The sequence below is a fragment of the Musa acuminata genome, chromosome BXJ1-7 (genome assembly GCF_036884655.1).
Source record: "Musa acuminata AAA Group cultivar baxijiao chromosome BXJ1-7, Cavendish_Baxijiao_AAA, whole genome shotgun sequence".
NCBI classification, from domain to species: Eukaryota; Viridiplantae; Streptophyta; class Magnoliopsida; order Zingiberales; family Musaceae; genus Musa; species Musa acuminata.
This window is the reverse complement of record NC_088333.1, coordinates 36,173,786-36,199,264: the sequence shown is the minus strand read 5'-3', so window position 1 is coordinate 36,199,264 and position 25,479 is coordinate 36,173,786. Positions and strand designations below refer to the sequence as shown.

At 39.6% G+C, this 25,479-nt stretch overlaps 2 protein-coding genes across 4 annotated transcripts; one reads left to right on the top strand and one right to left on the bottom strand.

Annotated features, from left to right (window-relative positions):
- Positions 1-580: 580 nt before the first annotated feature.
- On the bottom strand, positions 581-21,359 carry LOC135679173 (multisite-specific tRNA:(cytosine-C(5))-methyltransferase-like). Of its 3 annotated transcripts, XM_065192638.1 has the most exons (16): positions 21,096-21,359; positions 17,600-17,688; positions 15,689-15,755; positions 15,475-15,590; positions 13,030-13,096; positions 12,888-12,936; positions 12,181-12,266; positions 11,803-12,062; positions 11,672-11,727; positions 5,224-5,309; positions 4,018-4,110; positions 3,143-3,314; positions 2,873-3,067; positions 2,186-2,733; positions 1,219-1,450; positions 615-1,117 (listed from the first exon to the last, which is right to left on the bottom strand). In XM_065192638.1, the coding sequence occupies exons 1-16, from the start codon at positions 21,273-21,275 to the stop codon at positions 855-857; spliced, it is 2,559 nt and encodes an 852-aa protein (XP_065048710.1). In that variant the 5' UTR covers positions 21,276-21,359; the 3' UTR covers positions 615-854. The 3 variants fall into 3 exon arrangements, with proteins under 3 accessions (XP_065048709.1, XP_065048710.1, XP_065048712.1); XM_065192637.1 differs by having other exon boundaries at positions 581-1,117; positions 2,873-3,314; XM_065192640.1 differs by lacking the exon at positions 17,600-17,688 and having other exon boundaries at positions 2,873-3,314; positions 21,096-21,315.
- Positions 21,360-22,189: 830 nt separating this feature from the next.
- On the top strand, positions 22,190-25,239 carry LOC135679172 (14-3-3-like protein 16R). The gene is made up of 4 exons (XM_065192636.1): positions 22,190-22,739; positions 22,925-23,047; positions 24,672-24,788; positions 24,894-25,239. Exons 1-4 carry the CDS (start codon positions 22,260-22,262, stop codon positions 24,951-24,953), a joined length of 780 nt encoding a protein of 259 aa, XP_065048708.1. The 5' UTR covers positions 22,190-22,259; the 3' UTR covers positions 24,954-25,239.
- Positions 25,240-25,479: the final 240 nt, after the last annotated feature.

Genomic DNA, 25,479 nt, shown 5'->3' with positions numbered 1-25,479 from the left:
GCTTCCCCGTTAGAATGAGTTCCTCGCGAATGCTATCTACGACAAGACATTTCTCCTCCAAGGTGGCATGACAACTTCGATGAGAGCTTTGAGGAGTTCAACGCCAACATTATCATCCTCTTCCAGATATCCATCAGGTACTGTTAGGATCATTTTATTTTATGTGCATTTATTAAATCTATTTAGTTCAGTTAAAATCGAAACTCTATAAATAAGGATATACTTGTTTCTTTTCAATTATCTATGAAAAATATTATATACTTGTTTCTTTTCAATTATCTATGAAAAATATTATTCAATTTTTAACAAATCTAAGGAGACCGATCCTCTCGAAGTGATCATCCTATTTTCTTTTATTTCCTTTATGATAAATCTTAGGGTCTTAAGGCTTCCCTAGATCATCTCCAATCGTGCCATTGACACATGCATGCTTATTTTCAAGACAAATGTTACTCAAGATCACCGAGTGACACAATAATCCCCAGTGACGCAATACCACAACGAGGACTGAATTGATGAACACTATCACAAAGCTATAGAACTCTGTCCCTGCAAAACCTTCATGGCTTGAACCATTCAATGTCACAAAAAATTCAGATTCAAGAACTAATTGATGGATGTTGCAATAGCAAATTTATATCTTTTAAGTTTAACAACATAATGGAATACATATCATAAAGCGCATTGAGTGCAAGTGGCAAAAGTCTCAAGGACTCTTGAAACTGTGTGGTTAATTGCAATAGCCTTGTTGTGCCTAAAACATGCAAAACTCAGCCATTAGTGGAACAGGAGTCAGTTTTGCTTAATCCACAGTAATCTGCTGCTTCAACGCTCCAGGCATCTCCATTATCCTATTAGGAAGCAATGTCTTCATCAACTGCATCATAATCCTTCATACTTCCAGTGCTCAAGTTCTCCACTTCATCAATTTCGATATCGGCAACCTCATGTTGTTCGGACAAAGTGCTTGGCCAGCTTCCAAAACGCACTGCGAGTCTTTCAAGAAGTTCTTGACCATCGGCCGGGGAGAGCAAGATGCTCAGGTTTGTCTTGCCTTTCCAGCAAATTGTAGCAATCGTCGAGGCATCTACCACAATGTCATCGGTAGTTTGATCGCCTGTAACCAGAGGATGCCATAGTAGTATAAGACTGGGGTGGGGGGGGGGGGGGGGGCATGTCCAGGAACAAGAATAGAAGATCAGTTCATTAAAGGATTACCTTCTTTCAGAATTATGACACAGCACCCTGATATCAAACTTGATACCTTGTCACCAAAACCAGCATCTACAAAATCTGCAAATTTTATGGTCCGGTACTGTAGAAGGTGCTGGAAGTCAGCTAAAGATGCACATAAGATCTGTTTGCTGATATATGGGAGCAGCAACGGCAATCCTTCTGATGACAACCGGAAAGAACAAGGTGATGATGCATCATTTAACTTTTGTCGCTCCTGTATTGGTGGGTAAGACAGAAAACCATGTAACATATGCTATAAGCATTACAAGGAACTTTAACATTAATACTTGATCAAACTAATGAAGCAAATATGTACATGTAGCAAATTTACTCGTGAGCTTATACTTTATTCTCAACACTAATGCGTTGCCCCTGTTGGACCTACTCTCTAGATAGAGGAACTAGACTAATTACTGGAGCTCAGATCAGGATTAAGTTGGATGGAACAAAGAGATCAGGATTAAGTTGGCTTCATAGCTTCTCTATCAGATAGCAGCTACATGTGCATGTTAACACAAACTAATGGTGATATAAGAATAGTCACAGACTAAACTGAACTCATACAAAGAAAGCCAAAACTCTTTCTAACCAAGAAACCAGTACCAGGGCAAACACACTGCACTATAACGTGGTACAAAAAAATCATAAACATGAAGAAAGAATCATCTTCAAAATGACACACTGTGGCAAATTTATGCAGGCTTGCAAGTGTGAGTGCCTATATGAACAGGCAAAATTCATAATTAAGTAATCTCAATATGTTAATGCAACATCTCATGCACACTAACACTGGTTTCTCTGGAGTATAAACAAAATAGACAATTCACAAAGGGAAAAGGATCAAATTAGAGATTTAGCGAATTAATCAGTATTTCTGAAATGTCATGAAGAATTTATTATATATGTAATTCTAAAAGGAACAAAAGCATCTAAAAAGAATAGCACTTACAAAAATCTTAAGACCAACAGATGTTATCTTTAGTCTCTCTCCAATTTGGATATTTAGCTGTAGAATATTGTGAACTGACTTTGATATATAGTATATCCTCTTCACATGATTAGAATCACTATTCCGAGTCACAAGATGACCTTCAAGTGGAAATGATTCTGAGATGCCATAGAATGATCTTATACTATTAATAATTGTTTGATTTTTGAAGAATACAACAGGATCAATTCCTCTCCATTTGCCTTGAGTTTGTAACTTTCCCTTTACCTCCTTTATTTCAGCTGGGGCAATCTCCTTATTGTTTGACACTCCTGCTTCAACGAAACCTTCATCTTTGGTACATGCAGCATCATTTACTGATATATCCGTAGATTGCTTGACTGCTATATCAACAGTAGAACCTGCTAAAGCAGCAGCATTGTTGTGCTCATCTTGAACATTAGATAAATTTATTTCTTGTTTAGGTTCATCATCGAGATTCTCACTGATCTTAGCTGAGGGATGGTGTCTACTTTCAGTTGATTGTCTTACAAGGTTAATCGGAAACACTGCAAGAAGAAACATTACTTCATTAAGCAATTTTTGAATAGCAATAAAGTGATAACAAAAAGAGGGAAGTACTAGTAATATTTTTTTGTACATAATGTGAAGCATAAGCAAATGCCAAAGCTTCAGATCCTTAGTTACCCTGCAATGGAGAAAGCTTCTGGAAAACAGCAATGAAAAAGGCTCCAGTATTTTGATCATGAGGCAGTATTCTCATGCAGTTTTCAAGTGGAAATCCAGAAATTTCCTCAGAATCACCATCAAGTTTTTCACTGGAGACGATTTTGCTGGAAACTTCCTCTGGTTTACTTTCAGCTTGGTAAGTGTCAGTTGGTGCTGCAATTTTTTCCAAATTTTCACACATGGTTTGGCACTGTGTACCTACATTTTCTGGATGACTCATTCTCTCACCTTTCTCTTCCCCAGGGTTACTTCCAACAATCTCTGTCTTCTTTTGAAGATCACCAGATATAACAGTCTCTCCATAACTTTGTCCAGAAGGAAACATACTTGGTAAAACCACATTCCTCCTGTACTTGGGTACATCTTTATAAGAAGCTAGCCAAAGACCTTTATCTTTTATCTGTAAACTTAGATGGAAAAAATGTCTAGTCTAAGAAGTTTTCAGCCAGCATAATAAAACAATTATTCAAAATCTTACAAAAAGCTTATCCAAAGCAAAAAAGGAACTTAAAATGACAAAATAATTGAGAAGAAAAAAATTTATAACAGGAATCATGAATTTAAAAAAAATCAAGTGGAGGCAATAAAAATATGAAATAGTCTGGTTTAGTAGGAATTACCATTCGGTAATTATGCCTATGAAAAATATATATGCACAATTGCTAGAAATACAAGACCATAGAAGATCGTAACAAGCAGGACTATTGACAACATTTTCCATCAGCTGAAAAAAAACCCAGTTTGTCCATTCAAATCATGGTGTTAAATACTCCCAACACAATTTTCCCATTCATATCTTCCTTAGATTTTCCATGTATATTTTATATGATTGTTTTGTCTCCAGTGTCAAGCACCATCACTATTAAATCGTTTTATAGGTTTCTGATTGCATATTTATGTCTATACAGCATCTACAAAGTAAAATTTTCTAAACATCACTCCAGAAGGTCGCATACATATCCTCATCCTTCCATATGTTCAAAATGTTTAGCCATTTTACTAATTTAACATGACCAATGCTAAGAACCTCCTTCACATTAACATAATCAAAATTCAATGACTCCATTTACAGAAATTTTCTAAATTTTCAGTGCAAAGCTAACCTTCCATGTTTTAAGACCAGGACGGCGGACCAACTCAGCTAGCTCATTGGAGACATTAAGAAGCTTAACTGATCCTCTACTCCTCCGAAGAACCTACATGAATATGAGAGGCAAATTTTCACATTTGGAATTTACAAGATGCAGTGCTAAATGAAACCAACATCATCAAAGCAATATCTAGACTTATTGGAATGAGATGCATGCAAATAAACAAGTATTGCAAGATATTGGAACTTGTTCATAAAGTACAGATACTTCTCACGAAATTATGATTCAGGCATTGAACAGATAGACTCCAGCCAGTTCCCACACCAACAAAGAAGGATGATAAAATAAGTGGTCACCATTATTAAGAGGCAAATCAAAAGGCATCATAGAGTACATCATGTGTTCTAAATACCCCTGCAATTGGTAACAGGAAAGGCAGGTGCAGCTATGCACAGGATTGTGCTCCATGGCCCCAGGGCTCTCACACATATTAGTACTCCTAAATCTTAGACTAGTCATGTATTAATTACCAAAAAGGTAGTATAGAATGCTCAAAAAAATTATTGAAGAAAATGATCTTAGAATAGGGTGTGAAAGATTTAATGCATAGAGGAAGAAAAAAAACTAAACCGGGTTCTGATCATGTCCCTTATCTAACCTCTCAATCATACATCAAAATGAAAGGAATTCCTTAGTTTTTTACAATAAGAAAAATTGTCGCTGTAATTAGTATTTCAGTTTCTACACATGAAAATTTCTGTAATGATCATTATGGTACATGTTATATCCAAGAATCACAGTTGCTTCAAAGATGTTAAATACCGGTCTAATGCTATCGTATCAGTATGGTACTGAGATATCATGTAGCATACCAACATGTAACACTTAGTATTGCTGAATAAAATAATAAAAACTTAAAAAGAATGGCAGACAAATTTCTGCCAAACTGGTTTGTTACCCATACTTGATCAGATCGATAGACACTAGTTGGTAAATATGGTCCAACTGGTAGTTCAAAGTTCAAACCATGATTGATTCTTTAATGATTGTAAATAAATAAAATTTAATGATTGCAAATAAATAAAACACCATCAACATACATGAGCAAAGATAAACACTACCTTCCTGTAAGTTAAAAAGCTGACTAATGAACATATACAACATGATAAGACACAAAGGTGGATAACTTAAAATCACTAATAATATATATCAAATAACCTCTGCTACAACAGCCTCATTTTCAACTGGATTCATTGAGCAGGTAGAATAAACCATTTTTCCACCCACTTTAAGTAAAGCTATGCCTGCAATGAAAAACAGAATAGTTCCAGAAGCCTATTAAATGACTTTGAGAAATCTCTAGTCTAGTGAAAGGCTGTCAATATTTGTAACAAATTATAGATCTCTTACAATGAATAACCATTGTATGTACAAAAGTATTACAAGAATGAAAAGCTCAAGATAATTGCAAATTCAAAGCATGATTGGACAGTAAGCTAAATGAGTTACAGAAAGTGGATTAAAGCAGAGAAATTCATATATATCATCTTAGGACTAGTGTATAATATGCTGAATAAGAAAAATCCAAGTTTGAAAGAAGTCACTAGTGTTGCTAGAAACCAAGGTTATAAATTTCAAATGATACCACTCATACCGGGCTGTCACGGACAAACTTCTAAATAAGGTGTTTGATGTAATGCTTATGTATGTTCGTGTTTTTTGGCATGTTCATGTCTTGTACAACATGTAGAGGGGCGACCGAAGGCTTAATAGTCCCATTTTAGTTGGGTTGGTGGCCTCTTTAGGCTTGTAAATAAAGGTTGTGTCATGTGGACACGTGCGAGAGATTCTCGGTCTATAATGGACCATTTTACCCTTTGTTGTACCACTGTTCAGAGCTTGTAAAGTCTGTTTGTAATTTGCATTGTCTATGAAGTGTTTTTCGGAGATGTTTGCTTGTGGATCCTGATTGAGGCGTTCTCTCTAACCCGTTCTCTCTTTTGTTGGTCCTAAGGGACAATGGGAGGCTTCGGGGAGGCTGATCTTTGCGGATGGACACGCAAGGGTGTCGCACGACTTAGGCAAAACCAGCTAAGTCCGTGACAGATGGTATCAGAGCGGGACAAGCACTCATAAAAACACTTGGCACGCAAACGTGGGGGACCTAGCGGGGCTGCATTGAGGGTAGTCAGCACACGCGCGACCATTTGAGGGAAAACGGGCATGGAGATGTAGGGAAAAAGAGTCGCTCAGAGGAGCGGGCATCTGAGAATGGCATTCAGAGGAATGGCCAACCCTTCGCGCAAGAGGCACCACGAGAACAGGCAAGCTTGGAAGAATGTGGAGCGCACAAAGGTTGGGATAGCTGAGTTTGAGCTACGGCTCAACGTTGACAACCATACTTGATGGTGCTCAAGACAAGCGAGGCGCTTGGTAAAGGATGAGACCATCCAAGGTGGAATGAGTTGCTCAACGACCAAAAGAGTTCTGCAAAGCTCACAAAGGTGAGGGGAATTGCTAACTCGAAGAATTTGGTACTCATGCATGGGCTTGTATGCGGACGATGGAATGTTCGTGGCCATCCCAAGGCGACCGAAACTCGGTGCCATAGAGCATTAAAACTTTCTCTTCGGCATGTGAAGGATACGTCCGTAGGAGACTGAAGTGTGCAACGAGTTCAGCATGTTGCTAGGCCTTGAGGGTGCAGCGGGGACTGTATTGATGGGGAGTCGCAATCTAGCAAGTGCGTTTGCAGGAGGCAGAACAATGCACAGTTTGTTCAGCAGATCGGAGTAGTCCAAGGGGATGGTGGTCTCTGAAATGAAGAGAGATGTTGCTCCAACGGGGTAGTTATCCAGGAGGGATAAGTCCTGGCTCTCCAGAGGGAGAATCATGTGGGACGGATCTCACATGTTGAGGAGGAGTACCTCAACAAACAATAACTCCACGAAGCTCAATGGACTGAGCAAGCGGCGAGGAGTCGTCGCATGATCTCGCTTGAGAGAATGCATTGGTGGATACATTGCGAGATCAAGTGGGGGAGCGACCCAAAGCAACTTAAATGAAGACACACTTGGAGTCGATGTGGAGATCGGACTCAAGGGAGGGCTGACCCGTGGAATGGTGGGCGTGAGGGCCACCATCAACTCAATGTGAAAACGAGGAGCGGAGCAACTTGGGTGTAACTTGGCGAAGTACTCAAGCCGCATGAAGGGAGCCAGCATAGAAGTTGGAACGTGGAGCAGAGGCACAGTGCTTTCCTTAGATAGAGGTCAAGGACATGAACTCTTGCAGAGGCAAGAGTAGGATAATGTTGTTCCATGGGTCCTTCATTCTGACGGAGCGGACTCATCTTGCATGGTGCCAAAGACGAAGGGAGCTTCGGGGCACATGCACCTTATCTCGGAGAAGCATTTGATGGAGGAACTAAGGCGACTCAATTTGCGGAGGCGAAGTTGGGTACAGAAGGCCTTAGCACGGGGCAAGAGGACGTAGAGGCGGGTACTCTTGAAGAATATGCCATAGTGTTGCCATTCGAGTTGCTATGAAGGAAGCGGTGCGCAGTGGAGATTGTGCTGGTAGGGGCAGAGGCCCAGGATCCAGACAATGGTGCACAAATTACAGTGAAGTCGGTGGACTTCGGGAGCTACTAGGCGACGGACTGTCCTAGAGCGGTGCTTCATCTATGTGTAACCCAAGAGTGGGTGGATGAAGGTCGATTGCCAAAGGAGCGAACAAAATCGAAGGTGGAGGAGACCCTGCGATGTATTGGCAAAGGCCACACATGGAGAGTTCACAATTCGAGTTTATTCCACAAGGATCAGAATGCAATGGAGATGTCACCAAGAGGCGACATGGTGTAGCGGATCGTGATGGAACAGTTCGTGGCAATGCGATACACACAACTTAGACCCGTGAGGGACTAGATCATACGGAGGTATGATCGGGAGCTACTGGAAGCTCCACTTCGGTGAACAACACGACGACAAGAAGGGCTATGGATTCAATGAGTGAAGGCCATGGTACCGCAGAGGCGGGTCTTCCGTACGTGCATCGAATTTTTGCATATGGGGGCTGTGTTCCACCAAGGGAAAAGTTCGAATGCAAGTACCAGTGAGTTCCATGGGAGGGACTTGATCATGCAGAGGTATGATCGAAGCAGCTGGAGAGTTGGACTGCTCCAAAGCTCATATTCGCTTAAGGGAGCCCGACAAGTCAGATGATAAGGTCGAGTAATCGAACGTTGCTACCAAGGAAGCTAGGGAGAGCAGAATCGGTGCAAACTTTATAATGCGTTGGCAGAGGCCATGCATGGGAGTTACAGTCTGTCTTTCCATCAACCAGGGGGAGCTGCTTGGAGAACACAGAGGTGTTGAAGCAGGGGGTCGAAAGGGGCGAGAAAGCGACGACGAGTCCAGAGGGACTTAGCTACCCAAAATCAAGCATCAGTTAGAATGAAGGTGGACTCAGAGGAGTGCCACTGAGACATATCTACTGATCGTGAAGAAAAGGGATGCAGATGCGAGGTGACGGATAGTAGGGCCATGGGCATGGCAGCGCAATGGTACCGTAAAGGCGGGACTTCCGTGAAAGTCATTGATCCCTTGCTCTCATGGAGGGAGAGCACTTGGTCGTGGAAGGGGCCGAGGAGGTGGAGCATGCAGAGGCAATCTTCAAGTACCGAGACAAGGCTGAAGGGTAGAGGCTGAAGAACTTCGTAAGACCGGTGTCAATGTGCTTCTCATCAAGATAGCCGAAAGTGAAGGACTTCAGGTCATGCAAGAGTGCATAACCAAGGAACGAAGCAGGCAGTATGCGGTGCTGTACCTTTGCTACTTAGCGGAGTAGGCGGCAGGGTTGATGGAGAAGACGGTACAATCCCAGAGGCGACCAAACCTATGAGAGAATTACTCGAAGTTGAGGTGAAAACTTCCTGCATTCCAGAAGTTCGATGGCATTGAGAAGGTGAATCACAGTAGCTAACTCAACGCAAGGAGTGCAAACACTTCAAGTGCTTCAGAAGTGTGAGCAAAGAGCAGGTGAAGTCCAGTAACCAGCTCGATGCATGAAGTACAACCTCGAGGAGGCGGGCGAAGTCAAGTAACCTTTGCCTTCTCAATTCTCAAGAGAATGGGCGAAATTGAGTACCCCAATTCTCTTATCTATCTAGTAAAGGAGCTCTGCATATGTTCAAAGACCCTTCGAAAATAATGGAAGACAATAGTTATCAAATCCTCACCAACGGTGATCAGTGTTACTGAGAGTAGATTGTCCGCTTCATTTCCCAACGAAATGCCAATCGAAAGCGGAAGTGATGCGAACCTACTTGGATATGACAACTAAGTGAAAGAAGAGTCAATGAGCAAATTTTGTGGATGAAGGACCCAAAACTTCAGAAGTTTGCGAGACGATGCTCGTTAAAGCTCCAACAAGCATCCACCCAGTTCAAGCAACATGAGGAATTTAAGAGACTGGCGCAGTAAGGATGGTCTTTTCCTTTATCTGGGAGATCCGCAGGAATCAACACAACTCAGCCAACCCCACACCAGAGTCAGAGTCATTGGTGAGTTGAAGTAGCATGGCAGATCAAAGGTTCGACTACTCAAAAACAGCAGCGGAGAGCAGCTAGGAGCCAAGAGGCGCATTGTAGCTGGAGCAGAAGATTGAAGACTCAGCAAAGGCGAGGAGTTGAAGTGTCGACAAAGGCTTCAACGAGGACGTCGAAGGAATAAGTGGGGGAGAATGTCACGGACAAACTTCTAAACAAGGTGTTTGATGTAATGCTTATGTATATCCGTGTCTTTTGGCATGTTCATGCCTTGTACAACATGTAGAGGGGTGGCCGAAGGCTTAATAGTCCCATTTTAGTTGGGTTGGTGGCCTCTTTAGGCTTGTAAATAAAGGTTGTGTCATGTGGACACGTGCGATAGATTCTCGGTCTGTAATGGACCATTTTACCCTTTGTTGTGTCATTGTTCAGAGCTTGTAAAGTCTGTTTGTAATTTGCATTGTCTATGAAGTGTTTTTCGGAGATGGTTGCTTGTGGATCCCGATTGAGGCGTTCTCTCTAACCCGTTCTCTCTTTTGTTGGTCCTAAAGGACAATGGGAGGCTTCGGAGAGGCTGACCTTTGCGGATGGACACGCAAGGGTGCCGCACGACTTAGGCAAAACCAACTAAGTCCGTGACAGGGCGGTACATACCGGTTCGCCACCAGACTAGAATGTGGATCGCCCATTACCAAGCGAAACGCTTGATATGGTCCCGTATCGAGCGGTAATGGTCGAAATTTCGACCGTTACAACCCGAAACATGTCGGTAACGATCGATTTCGACCGTGACCACCCACTACCGGACAGTATCAGCTTGGCTACGGTGAGGGAAGAAGAAACATCAAGGGAGAAGGAAAAAGAAAGAGAGAGTGTTCGAAGAAGAGGGAGATTCGGGAGAACCTCGACGCATCCTGATCCGACACCGCCCACCCTCAATGATTCCCGATCCAGGAGGTCACGGCCAGGCGACAGCTAGAGCAGCGGAAGAGGTGGTCTCCTTCGTCGCTTCGTCTGCGATTCTGCGGCTTCTTCGCCGCGTTCTTCGTTGAAGGCCGGAGACGTCGGCGGCCTTTGATGTCTTCGACGCCTTCTTCATCTAACGTTGTAGATGAGGACATAAAGGAGACCACATTCTTTTCCTCGTCTGAGGCAATGACGAGAAGAGGAGGCGATGTTGTCGAGGTAACATACACCTCCTTTTCAGATTTTTTATATTTTTTTATAAAAATATATTTTTATATTATATTATATTATATTATATTATATTATATTATATTATATTATATTATATTATATTATATTTTATATATATATATATATATATATATATATATATATATATATATATATATATATATATATATATATATTGTACCGAGCAAAGCTCGATACACCGGTACTCCCGTACCATACCGAGCAAAGCCCGATACTCCGGTATGATACGAAATTTCAATCCTTGCTAAAAACTATCTTACAACGAAAGTGGGTCTCCAATCACTTTTATAGAGCAGGGCAAAGAGGTTAAAAGCATTCATCCATCATGTTGCATGGTTGCTCTAATAGAAATGTTATCTCCTTTCTGAAAAAAATTTCATAATTGACTGAAAACATTTGATACATGCATAATAAAAGAACTCAATTACATGAACCAATCTCAAATTCGCAGCACACAACTCCAAAGGTTTGAAATCACTTCAAATATGCCTATGTTTTACATTTAAACTACAGAAATCAACAGGCATTGACACCCCCTCCTGATAGAAGCTATACAAGCAAAGGAAAAAGAACCAATCATCCTTGATCTGGGTATTCTAATCTCTCACTCAGAAGGTTACCTATCCTGACAAAAATGATATATTCCAACAATTGAAACTATTGATATTTGCATTTTATAAACACAGGCAGGCAGATGAATATAGAAATAAAGATTGAGAGTTCTAACACACATCAAGAACATGCTAATATCTAAAATAATAAATAATAATGTCTACATACAAAATAACAGTTGTAATTTATCACCAGTAAGTCAAAACCTAAAGAAAATCCACAACACAAAATTTTGAACGCTCACTAAGACAAATTGACACAATAAATTTATTGTTATAGGGTTGTTACCACGCATTGCAATCTCAACTTGAAGACGATGAAGCCCAGAACCCATTCCTGCATTCCTGTATGTACCCATGCCTAATAAAGAAACTGGAAGAAGAACAATCAAATACTGAGGAAAAAATTTCAGAGCTGACCATTTCCTCCAGATATCAGGAGCCTTCCGAAGCGTGCCATCGCCACTGCAAGGAACATCACACAAAACACGATCGAACTGCAAATTACTTTTACTAAGCTCTTCCTCTCCTTTAAAAATCTCCTCATGGTCCTTCATGAAAGAACAAGTAGGGAAATGTTGTGCTTCATGATTTGTTACTACCAAGTTGGCAGTGCACATCCTTTTTGTTTGATGGATAAGAAGATTGCATCTTTGAACATCAACATCATTAGCTATCACCTGTATTATCAAGCAAAGGTGATTCTGATCAGTATAGGTATCCTAACATCGAATTCAATATGGCTATTTATTAAAAAAATCAAGAAAAAATAAATAGGCAGGAGGTATTGGAAACTACCAGTCCATTTGGAAGTAGTCCAGGTTTGATTGATTGGTGTATCATTTCAAGTAACTGGAAAGTTTTAGATCCCGGAGCTGCACACACTGCACCATGCAAAAAGTAAAGAAAATGCTAAGCTGGCCGCATTAAGCAAGCTAAATTACAAGTACATAATATTTCAAAATAGAAACTTGATGATGACTACCATCAGACTGAAAAACATAATTTAAGTTCTGACAGAAAATTTTTCAAGCCCAAGATATCAAAGAGACAGACTGGATATATTTTCAGTCATGCCACATGTTGAAGTTTACTTGAGATCACTACCCTTCAGATGCCACTTCTTAGGGGTAAAAAGTTAATTCCATAAGAGGATTCAAGATGACAAATTAAAGGACTCAGTATAAGAGAAGAATAAACTTCATCAAGGCTTAATCTAGAAGTATAATGTAAATAAAAAAAGAAAGCTTACTTTCATATTGTTATACAAAATAATAAAATACAGTAAAAGAGTTACATGGTTTTTCATGAGGGTAATCAAGTATTTGTGGTTATGGCATGACCTTGAAATAATAATAACACAATCAGTACTTACATAAAAACTTGATATAAAATTTAAAGTTAAGAATTGTGCTTCCTAAGACAATGCATATAAGAACCCTGATGAATTTGCAAAATAATAATTAACAAGTACAAGCAGGGAAGTAAAAGAACAATTAACATACTGTCAAGGACATGGTGATCTGGATGCACATCCAAAAATAATGGAGGTACCTGTATTGATATTGTCTTTAATTATACTTCAGGAATTGCTAACATAACCACATATGCATCAAATGCAAAATACAAACAAGAAAAAGTAACCACCATGCTAACAGCTTCCTGCCTTGTTATGTTTCCAACCTCATTCTCCTGCTTTAGAAACTCATGGAACCTGGAATTCAACAAAGATTTATGATATGATAAAGGTAATCATAGAACCAAGAAACTAGCCAACTACCGCCAATTTATTTATTCAATGAAAAAAAAAAGCACAGGATTCATATGTTGTTAATAAATAAATCTTCTCTTACTTAGCAATCAAGGGTTATTTATCAGCAAAGACATTCAGAATTTTTCAAATAAATTGAACATTTTATAGTTTTATGGTATTATGGTTAGCATATACATTTAACATTCACTCAATCCATTCAAAGGAATTTATGTATGTAATACTGATGCATATCATTTAGTATGCACTATGTGATACATAAATAATAGGTACAAGCTGCTGACACAGGGTAATGCCAGAATCTTTTTTTTTCGTGCTTTTACTCACAAGTACAGGAAACAAAAAGAACCAGATTCTCAGATATAAAAATGACCTGCCAGTATGTAAGAAATAAAACACATTGCATAAGAAATTTTATGTGCAAGCTATGTCCTATTTCTTATTGTTATGCTGACTACAGCATATCTTAGTCCTTCTGGTGATACCGACAGCTATGATTGTGCAAACCATGAAGGTTCAAGCTTAACTTACCATGAATAAAATAATATGATCCGAGATTTAGAGGAGTCTTTTTTGCCTCCTAAATTCGTAAAAGAATCTGGTACTGATGGTCTTAGTTGAAACAGTTTGCAAATCAATTCAACTAAGACCTTAGCAGATTAGGTGCTTTTACATATGTTTCCACATTGTGATAACAGACAATGGCTCAGCCCAGAGGATTACAGTAAGTTATATATTATTTTTTTAATTAGTTAAAATATATTTTCTTCATTCTTTGTTATTAGATCCTTATTCCCCATAATGTTTCCTCAACATTTCAATTTATAACCTCGCATAAGTCACAATTCATGTTCAACATACTAAACCTTGTTTTATGTCAGAAGTAGTTGTCAAATCTGTTTATATGACAACTTACAACTAAAGATTTTCTTGGCCTTGCATAGGCCATGTAAGAAATAATTGCCATTGATGTGTTTGGCATTGCTCATTATGGGTCTCACTTCTTTCTACATGCTGACCATGCAGTATTAAGCCTTTGAGTGTTATTGTCAACTGATTTGCACCTTATATATGTCTTCATCCATCAGACCCAGGTTCCTTTACATTTTCAATATACAAGGAGATTCCCGAAAACCTTGAAGCATATCACTGACAGTCTTGCATATCACTTTGTAAGCAATAAGGTTTAATAGAAGCTAAATATTTTTCTCCTTCGTGTCAACCAACTTTGCTTGATAACACACCAATGAAATTATAAGTTGACACTATTGTGAATTTAACCATGTCATAACCCTGTTGTTATTTAGATTTCCTGCACAACTCGGAACTAATAGCCTTATAACCAACAGTTGGTCATATTTATCATAACCAGAACTGAAGACTAGTCTGCAGTAAAGCAGAAATGTGTTTTTCATCCAGCAGCTTCATCATTTCTTGGCACCAAAAATAGGAGTTTGATCACAAGAAACAAACTGTGACAAGTTAAAGGCTAATCTTTTAGTCTTAATTTCTTGATCCTCATCTAATGAGCATGCTCTAACACAAAGTTCTGTGATAATCCTCTGACCTTTACGAAGTTATATGGCTCCAGTACCTCACAATTTTTTTATTAAATATATACCACCAATCTCAAATTACTGTACCAAAGGGCTTGCAGCAGTGAGTTGCAAAACCAATATTGAGCCACAATTACTACAGCAGCATGTGACTTGTGAAATTCTATTCAAGATTTTAATTGTATGATGCAATCTACAGCTAGTATGGTCTTAGCATAATTGAGAGCTAATCAAGTTATAATGCAAGATATTGCGGTAAGTTGAAGACAGTCATCCACTTGGCTCGATTCATGCCAAAGAGAGATTAGTGATTCAAATGAAAAAGCTCAACTCTATCAAGTATATTTTGAACAAGACAGATCTATGGATTCATACATTGAAACCGTTTCCCTTTGTTCTAACTTGAAGAATCATTTGTGCTTCAAAAAAATATGCTTTTACAATCAGTCTGAAGTTATCATTCCTAAACAAAATGTTTTACTAATAAGCAAACGCCACTTCTCCTATTATTCAGAATCTACCAATTATCTATCATATGAACAGTTTGTTGTGCTGACAAAAAAGTTTGTAAAACAAAACAATAAAACATTAATGTGTACAGTGTACATTCAAGCCTCTCGTATGCATTATGAACATAAAGATCAAGTCATATAGATATTCATCCATGGAAATAACTTCTTGTTCATTTTGCCTCAAAAAAAGGATTCTTTTAGTGCTTATAGTTAACGTCTGTTCACCAAAACTCAAAAGATTTAGAAAGACGACCTCTCAAGTGTTTGGTTTTTCCTAAGTTGCATCCTCGAGAAATTCATGTGCCAGGCGAGTTTCCCTGGATACCAAGGCAAAGGTCTAATAGCTTCCATTTCACACACATCATTAACCTGTCAACAATAAGAAAGACAGAAAGAACCAAGAAAAATGAGATGTGAATGGATAAATTAGCATAAGTATTAAGCAATAAAAAAGACATTATGGATACCTCAGCTTTCAGAGATTGTATGAAGTCATTTTCCAACTGCAGCATGATATCCTTACAGAACTGGCCACTGTATAAAGTTAGTGCATTAGAATTCCAGTTAATAATCTTAGCAGTCAAAAGAACTAAATGTATAAGACATAATGTGGTCAACACGAAGAAAGAAATTGGGAACTTAAGGAGTAACCAGAAATAAATTCAAAATCACATGCAAATTTCTGGCCTGCAGAAGACTAAGCACATATCCAGTACAAGACGTACAAGATACAGGATACATCCACAACAAAGCCTATATCACCCAGTCCAGGACAAATTTTTTCGTTTTTTCTATGTTTTCAGACTTCTTTCTGAAAATCGTACCGGGATACCAATAATTCGTACACCGATATGGACCAGTATGGTACTGATCCGTGTACTAACCAACATGGTACCGATACATGAAATTGTAAATCTTGCTTTGGACAAATACTCAATGTTGGTTCAACAAAATCTTAATTGTGGGGAAAAAATTATCGGGGATAAGGGTCTAATGGCAAAAGAATGAAGAAAACATATTGTACATAAAGCAAAAAATAAGATATAGCAAACTATCTACAATGTGGTAGCACATGCTAAGCATGTGTTAGCAGACTCGTATATAATTAGGGTGCTAACTAGAGAGATATGGTAACCACGCATACTCAATATACTGAAAACAAAGAATATCACCAAAATCTTGGAATCAAGCTTTTAAAGAAATTGCAAACCACACTATTGCTAATGTGACACCAGTGATTGCAAAAGGCGCTCGGGCGCTCACCTAGGCGCTCGGGCGAGGCGAGGCGAGGCTCGAGCGCCTCGCTAATGTCCCAGGCGGCGTGCTTCAAACAGGGGCCGCCAGGGCGCTCGCCCGAGCCCAGGCGCAGGGCGCTTCGGGCGAGCGCTGGGTAAACCAAGGCGACCGAACCAGAATTTTAGGTCTGGTTCGGTCCTGGTTCGGTTGTTAGTTGGTTCAATCGAACCAACTAAACCGATATAACCCCAACCCTAATCCTAACCCTAACCCAACACTAACCTGCTGTCGCTGCCGCTCTCGATCCCGATCCCGATGGCGATCTCGTCGCTCGCTGCCGCTGCTCCTGCTGTCGCTGCTCGCGCCTCCCGCGAGTCCTCCCGCGAGCCTTCCCGTTGCTCGCGCCTCCCTCGAGCCCTCCCGCTGCTCACGCCTCCCGCGAGCCCTCCCGCTGCTCGTGCCTCCCGCAAGCCCTCTCGCGAGCCTTCCCGCTGCTCGCGCCTCCCTCGAGGCCTCCCGCTGCTCGCACCTTCCGCTCCCTTTCCCTTTCCCGCTCCCGCTGCCGCTGCTGCTGCCGCTGCCGCCGCTCACTGCTACTGCTGCCGCCGCCGCTTGCCGCTACTTCCTCGTTTCTCCATCAGGCACAGTATACTCTTAATATTAAGTTTATTTGAATTTTGAAATGATTAATTTTCTATTAATAGATTAATAATATATTATTTTTATTTTAATGTTGTTAATTTTTATTTATTTGAAATTATTGTTATAATTATATTATATATTTTTATAATTTAGATAATTTTAAATAATTATATTATATATTTTTATAATTTAGCGCCTCGCTTCGCTCGGGCGAGCGCCTAGGCGAGCGCCTAGCGCCTCGAGCGTTTGTGGACCTTGGCGCCTTTTGGCGCCTAGCGCTTTTTAAATCACTATGTGACACAATGACAAAACAAGCTTTTAATAACAATATCACAAATGACAAAACAAGACAATGGTGACCACAATGCTTCCACCACATATTTGGGTTTGGAACAGACCAATAAGACAGATAAAAGAAGCCAGCTTCTATTACCTAAGGATATTGCAGTTACACGTATAAATGTGCAACTGTGGTGTAAAAAATAACAATGAGAAAGTACCTCAGATTTATTCTAAATGCAGCTGGTAGTGGCTTCCGGAGGACACAAATGAATTCTTCCCACTCATCCTCCGGTACAATACCTTGCTCCTATAACAAATATAAAACTATGACAATTAATGTGGATTGGATGTAGATATCAACAAGAAGTTACACTTGTTTAATAAACAACTAACTGATCTATATGACTAGCAGCAAAACACTTATAACACAAATACAACATTTTGAAGTTTCATATTCAGCACTGCTAGTTGACATTACATATAACCAAGGTTTGCCGTACCGGACTGTACCGCCCGGTACGGGCGGTACGTACCGGTCCGACAGGCCAGCGGTGTACAGTAACACTGTAGCGCGTACAGTAACACTGTAGCGTGTACAGTGCTCGGTACACGTGAGTGTACCGCTCGGTACACCTGGGTGTACCGAGCGGTATACCGTACCGTACCGATACCGAGCCCGGGTCGAAACGCCGGTACGGTACGGTACGACGAACCTTGCATATAACCATGTCATACAAAAGCACAATTGTTTTAATTTAGTGTTACAATTTTGAGTACAAGGTCACAGTCATGTGATCAGGGTGTGATGATTCACTCTTACCAATATGAGTAACTTATTCCTATCAGCACATAAAATGCGTTATGCTGAACTGACCATTACATACTGGTCAACTTAAGAACTAGTCCAAGATTAAGACATGTATGAAACTATGTTTCAAGTACACAATTAAAATTAGATAAAATAATACACACTTGAAAGATTGCATATATGCATATTCATTATGTCCAGAGGTATATTTGAAATTCTAGACAATTTCAGTGGAATATGAAAGTTCAGAATTTGACAGAGCTATTTAAGCAATCCTACAATCTCCTCAACTTCAAACATGCAATCCCTTCAACTTCAAACATGATTTGGCTTTAAGTTATCTTGAAAACTCAAGTGGTATGACCAAATGACAATTTTTTTATTAAAAAAGAAGAATAACGAACATGGTTGGACATTCTTGATATTGTCATAGCAAAATATTCTGGAACCATCTTGAACTACACGTGAAGCTCAACTTGCAAGATCCATAGCAATTCCAGCATAAATTATCATTAAGGATCCCAACCTGAATAAAAGCACACTATAACAGAGTTTGTAAATGAATACTCTGTTGGCAAGAAATTAGACTCTGTAGCCATAATGTGAAAAATAAACACATAAATCATTATATTTCCTTGTTCAATAAAAACAAAGATCTAAGCTTTTAAGTTTTACGATCATAGATATATCAAGTATTATGATGGACAAATCACACTGTACCATGAGATTCAAACTGGTATCTTAATTCAGAAAGGAAAAACTTGGTGCATGAAAAAAAAAAAGAGCGATGTTTTAAAGTTAAGAGAAAATTATTCAAGCACTGTCATATGCCAAATCTTAAGGAAAATAGTTCTATTGTAGAATAGAAATACCACTGCAACCACTATATTTGATCAGCACTTTAGCTTCACCTTTTTAACATATGCACTTCCTCAATTTATCCTATGTGCTTTATCAAGTTCACAAAACCAAACAGAGATTAGGATTGGCCTGCAATACAATCGAGCTTAAGAGAATATGCCAAATGACAGTTGGGAAGATCAAAATCCAGCGGGAGAATATATTAAACATATATACTATATTATTCAACCGAATATAATTTGCCTATAAATTAAAAAAAAACTTGTAAAATCTTTTTTAAAGAAACTCTCAGAAGGTACATTTTTTTGGCATGTGCACACCTACTTTAGACCTACAAGATTTTGAAAATTCATTTTACAATCTACTTTAGTCTCACGAGAGTTTTAAAAAAAATCCCTAGTCCTCACTGAATTACAACATAAATCCTTATATTGAAAATTAGTGGTATATTTTACAAATACAGTAAGGTTTCCTTTAATTCTATCAATTTTTAATTACTAACTTTTTGAGCCATTAATAAAAACAAACTTGTACCATAAAACAAATGAACATTAAAAAATATAAATTAAATACATAAGGGTTTCATTAATCATTAAAAACCAAAGCCAAACAAAAATTATAAAAAAGTATACCTAGGATATCAAAATCCCAACCAACTGTTATTGATTAGGCTCTATCTGAATCACATAAGGATTATTTTTGTAGGAATCTTTTCTATGCGTCCATGGGAACTCTCTATCTTCATGCCTTATCTTCATATTCCCTCTTTCTTCTCATTTCTACCATAGTTTGGGAGGGAAAACCAATCCCATTGGACTAAATATGTCGATTGTCATGGGCTATGAAATTGACCCCACAATGCATGTGAAGAGGTTAAACTAGCAGATAAATTTACTATCTACTTTTTTTCTCTCTCAACTCTACCATAGTTCAAGACAATGGATCCCACTAGATTAGTGAGGTAAGATCATCATGGGCTCTGAGGTTGACTCCACAAAGCAGGTGAAAAGTTAAAGCTTGAAGGTAAATCCTGAATTACCTTTACAATTTTATAAGATGTATAATATATTAAAAGAAAAACAAACTATTTGTCAGATGGATTACAATGAAATAGTGATATTCATAAGAAAAGAAAGTTTGGGTGTGAATTTTTTCTCTGTTTCCCTGTTAATTAGGTTATGACTCCAGCAGTGGTTTTCTTTAAAACAGCAACTTTTTTCCTGTTTGGTTTTCTATATAGTTAATATTAAGCTATAATGGAAAAGGGTTTTAAGAAATTATAGAGATCTTAGAATAACGTTTGGTTTTATGTACAATAATTTTAAACTATAATAGAAAAGGGTTCTAAAAAACTATTGAGATACTAGAATAATTCTTCAAGAGGACATCCTAATTCTAAAATCAATTTTTTTATAGAAATTATGTTCATTTTAACTTGTCATAACTATATTTTTCTTTGACCGAATTTTCTTTTGAGACATATAATTTGGGCTTTTTCCCTTCGTGTGCATCATTGCATAGAATTTAGCTTGTATATAATTATGCATATACGATAAGCTATAATACGTCATAGCAATTAACAACCGGACTGCTGCTAAGGCTTAGGTATTAAAATATTTACCCCTCCATCATTATGATCATTCTGGTCGAATATTTTGTAAACAAAACAAATTCCATATAGCATTATCAAATATGCGCATGCAGAGAGGTTCAAAAGATAAATTGCAAATGTTTTCATCGTTACAGTAGTAGCACCGTCAAACCACAACATATAATAATGCATTCAAAAAATTTAACCAGAGGCTATCCCTTGCATTTTGTCACATATTGAGCATTCTTGAAGTGTAGGTTTGCTACAAATGCACAAAGAAATTGTATATGTTCTATGCCTTAGGAACAAAGTGATCTGCAAATGAACGTGATTAGAGAGAAACATATCTTCCGCAACTGAAAGCATATTAGAAGAACGAAGAATCTTGATTGGCAAAATCTGAAAGTACACAGAAAAACATCGTCAACAGGGGAGGACGGGGACGGGACGATACCTTGTAGTACTCCTCGAATCCGGGGTTCTGGGTGGCGAAAGGCTGCCAGGTGGGGTTGGACTCGCCCTCGGCCGAGGGGTCATCGGACCGGCTCTGCTTGGTCTCGTGCTTCCATACGTTCTCCCGGCTCTGCTTGAAGTGCCGCCGCTGCGTCCGGCCGCGCTTGCGCCCGCCGCCCATTGCCGCCGTGCACCGATCAGCCCGGTCGCTCCCAACCCCGGTGGCGGCGGATGTGGTGCAGTCCCTAGGGGCTTGTCGCTCGATGGACGTTTCCACTTCCCTATCCCCTCGTTTCGGGGTTTTAAGCCCTCACATCACGCGCCAGTCGAGCCGGTTTAGCCTGACCGGTCGAAACGTTGCGCACGGATTGGGTTCATCGGTGAGCCTAAATTAAATTAACCGAACCCGTATAATATAAAATTAGTCTCAAATTGAGTTCGGAGTTGGCTAAATTAATCGGTTTCGATTCGGATTAGCCTAAAAAAATCGATACCCATGTGATTCCTGCATGGTCACTGAAAACACTTAACCGCATAATGGCGTCATAATAGGAATAAAAACATAATATATTTCTTAGCAGAAAGGTCAGCATTTTTAAGTCAATATTCCTTTTTAATCTCGAGTGTTCTCCATGTTGTGCTTCGTGTTAATCACTTCGGCTGCTGAGCTATTTTAATAGGGGAATAAGTATTTTTTTCCCCTCGTAGACTTTATTAAGTACTAATCAAACAAAAACTTAAATCCCGGAAACCCGCGGCATCCACTCTGGAAGGATTATTCTGAGTAGATGTGGGTTCCGCAAGTGGGTCCCTGGTCATTCCCAATTGTCGGAGGGTAGCAAAGCGAGTATTGTAAGTGTACGCAAAGCATTTTGAAAAAGGAGGTCAATTGGTAGGACCCCGAACAAGCAGGTAAAGCATTATGTACCTTTTAAAGGTCGCCGTACCTCCAGAGGGAACTGTGGCGCGCCTCCACTGTCGTTCCATCTGGGTCCCGCAATATTCGCCAGTAACGTCACGGGTAAACGAATCGTTAAATTGTGAATTTAGACCAAAAAAGGTTCGTCTTCGCAAATAAAACCGCCCATTTTTCTCCGCTTCTTCCAGCTCTTCCATTTCCTCGAAAAAAGGTCTTTGAATTCTCTCCGGCGAGCGGGCGGCGGCGATGGCAGTGGGGAGGGAAGAGAGTGTGTACATGGCGAAGCTGGCAGAGCAGGCGGAGCGTTACGAGGAGATGGTGGAGTACATGGAGAAGGTCGCCGGTGCGGCGGGGGAGGGGGAGGAGCTCACGGTGGAGGAGCGCAACCTCCTCTCCGTCGCCTACAAGAACGTCATCGGCGCCCGCCGCGCGTCTTGGCGGATCGTCTCCTCCATCGAGCAGAAGGAGGAGGGCCGCGGAAACCACGACCACGTTGCCGCCATCCGCGGCTACCGCTCTCGGATCGAGTCCGAGCTCGACTCCATCTGTGGCGGCATCCTCCGCCTCCTCGATGCCCGCCTCATCCCCGTCGCCGCCGCCGCCGACTCCAAGGTCTTCTACCTGAAGATGAAGGGTGACTATTACCGCTACCTGGCCGAATTTAAGACCGGATCTGAGCGCAAGGACGCTGCCGAGAACACCTTCTCCGCCTACAAGGCTGCTCAGGTTCCGATCCCTCCACCCTAGATCTGCCTGAACCCACTCCATCTTTTTCTGGCGTCGGGGTTTTGGGTCGGACTAGTAGCTCGCCTCGTACTTGATCTTAACAAAGGCTATAATTTTTTGATCGCGATGTAGTGTGTCGTCGTCTTTAATGGGATTCTGATTTTGGAGTTGATTGGATCTGGCAGGACGTTGCGTTAGCAGAGTTGGCAGCTACGCATCCGATCCGGCTGGGTTTAGCGCTGAATTTTTCTGTGTTCTACTACGAGATCTTGAATTCACCGGACAAGGCTTGTGATCTCGCCAAGCAGGTAAGTCATCAGGAGCTACTTGCTATTTTCTCTACTCAATGGGAAACTTTGTGGTCAAGGTGTTCAATTTTCATCGTCCAAATTTTGATTTGTAGGCTCTTATTGGAACTCTTCCTTTGCCCCTGTATTGGGTTGGATTTGTAGTTGAAATTAGAACCGCTAGAAATTTCCCTGATAAGGTAGCTCATGCTGATTCCTGGAGTTGTTGACGAGCTTGATACAAGTTCCTCCTGCAAGTGCTTCACTCCATAGTTCCGAAACATTTAATTCTGTTATAGATCAGTGCTGACATATTAAAAGACTTATCAATAGCAGAGTTGAAGTTTGTGGATGTAGCTACATCACATGCAAGTCTCTGAGAGTAGTAGACACTCACCATCTTCTTCTATGGTTCTTGATATCTTAAACATTCAAAGATTTCTCTTGACACACCTCTCTATCTTCTAATGTTGGGTCTCATTGTTTCATTATTAGCCAAGGTATGAGTAGCATTAATTTACTAAACGTACACAAGTTGAGAAATGTTATATGTGTTCTCTGTGATTGATAAGTCTTGTTAGTAGATTCACCCTTTTATTACCTTTTTCTTTTTTGTCTTTTTCATCATCATTCCTTTTGGATTTATTTAGTCATTGTTACATGGGATCTCATATCCACATCCACAAATCTGCCTAATAAGTATGTCTGATATTTGCAATTTGATACATATCAGACTCTTTCGTTATTGTATTCCTATATAAATCATCTTAACAATACCAAAAATGGATCCTCGTATTCATAGCTTCTTATGAACTTAATTTCCAATGCTCATATTCTCATGTATCCTTCATGTGTATCATATTTTTTACTACTCCGGTGTGACATCATATCACCATATTTTCTCTTGCTGGGTTAGATATTTGGATACACATCCATATTGCATTTCCATGCTCTCTTGATGCAAGACTGGTTCAACAATAGAATAAATAGTTCTCTTATGTAACTTTGGAGGTTCTTTGCTAGTGGCTTGGTTTTCGCTCTAGTGCAGTCTTTGTTACTGGAAAATGCTTCAAAGGTAGCAACTTGTGTTCCGGACTTCATGTTCTAGATAATCGATCATTTGCAACAATCCGGAACCTGGAAACCAACACTTCAACAAGCCTAATATAATAGGAGACACATTGGGGAAAGGAAAAAGAGATGAAGTATACATGTATGACATTAAAAGGGAAAACAGATACACAACAGGATTAGTATAGACCGAAAAAAACTCTGTATACATGTATATCATTATTGGTGTTTGGTAGGGTGTTTTTGATGCTCTAGATAGTCAAAGAAGTCTACCTTTGCCATATGATATACTAAGATTAGAAATATCTCATGTTTCTGATTTCATTCCATATGTTAGAGTGATCCTGCTTTAGTAATCATTGGCGTAACTCTCTGATTCGAGTTCCATTGTATCTAAGGAGACATTGGCTTATTTTTGCCATTTCTCTATGCAGCACTCCGAGTTGATTATCTTTTATTCTTTTGTGATGTGTTTCTGTCCCAATTTGTTCTGAGGCAAATTTCCTCACTCGGACATTACTGGTGTTTCGAACAAATTATTCTTACAATGAATCTCTCCTTATTCAATCTTTAGGCTTTTGATGAAGCAATTTCTGAGTTGGATACTCTGGGAGAGGAATCATACAAGGATAGCACTCTAATCATGCAGCTTCTACGTGACAACCTTACCTTGTGGACTTCTGACATGCAGGTCTTGTATATGCTTTGATAGATTTTGTTACCCTTTCATTTAACTGTCATTACTCAAAAACGTTTTGCCTATATGACACCATACTTGTCGCTAAAATCTTTATAGGAGGACGGCCTAGATGAGATCAGAGAAGCAAGTAAACTCGAAGACGGTGATGAGCATTAGAATGTTTGGATGGGTATGTGCTCTGCTATTTTCAGGTTGCATGCAATGTCGGAGTGCGGGCATTGTTACTAATGTCGTTTATGATACTAAACATCCTTCGTCAAGTCGTCGTCTTCTTCAACTTGTTTTATTTTCTAGCATCTATATGTTTTTAGGCTTGCAGCAGTTGTGTTTGCATTTTGAAACGCTATCTCTGAATGCTTGGCATAAGTTGCTCCTCGTGGGATATGATCTAATGGCTGCATTTCACATTGTAATGATAAACTTCCTGTGGTCATCTGCTCCAGCTGTTGTTGCTTCAATTCCATGAAGCATGTTCATGTGGTTTATGACAGATTAGGATGCTGTGAAGGTTTGCATGTCTATGAACAGTCTTCTAAACTTGAATCGACCAATCCACAATATCAATTATAAACTCCTGTGTCGATTTGTTATGTTAGAATTACTTGTATGAATCAAAATACTCATCCTTTTCTTATGTTCATTCATATGAATCAAAATTTTTTACTTAAGACATTTTGTTTAT

Coding starts and splice junctions, on each gene's coding strand:
- LOC135679173 (XM_065192637.1), bottom strand. CDS start 21,275: ATGGGCGGCGGGCGCAAGCGCGGCCGGACGCAGCGGCGGCACTTCAAG. Junction 12,937..13,029: donor GGCAGGAAGCTGTTAGCATG/GTGGTTACTTTT, acceptor ATATCAATACAG/GTACCTCCATTATTTTTGGA. Junction 1,118..1,218: donor TGTCATAATTCTGAAAGAAG/GTAATCCTTTAA, acceptor CTCTGGTTACAG/GCGATCAAACTACCGATGAC.
- LOC135679172 (XM_065192636.1), top strand. CDS start 22,260: ATGGCAGTGGGGAGGGAAGAGAGTGTGTACATGGCGAAGCTGGCAGAG. Junction 22,740..22,924: donor CCGCCTACAAGGCTGCTCAG/GTTCCGATCCCT, acceptor TGGATCTGGCAG/GACGTTGCGTTAGCAGAGTT. Junction 23,048..24,671: donor CTTGTGATCTCGCCAAGCAG/GTAAGTCATCAG, acceptor TTCAATCTTTAG/GCTTTTGATGAAGCAATTTC.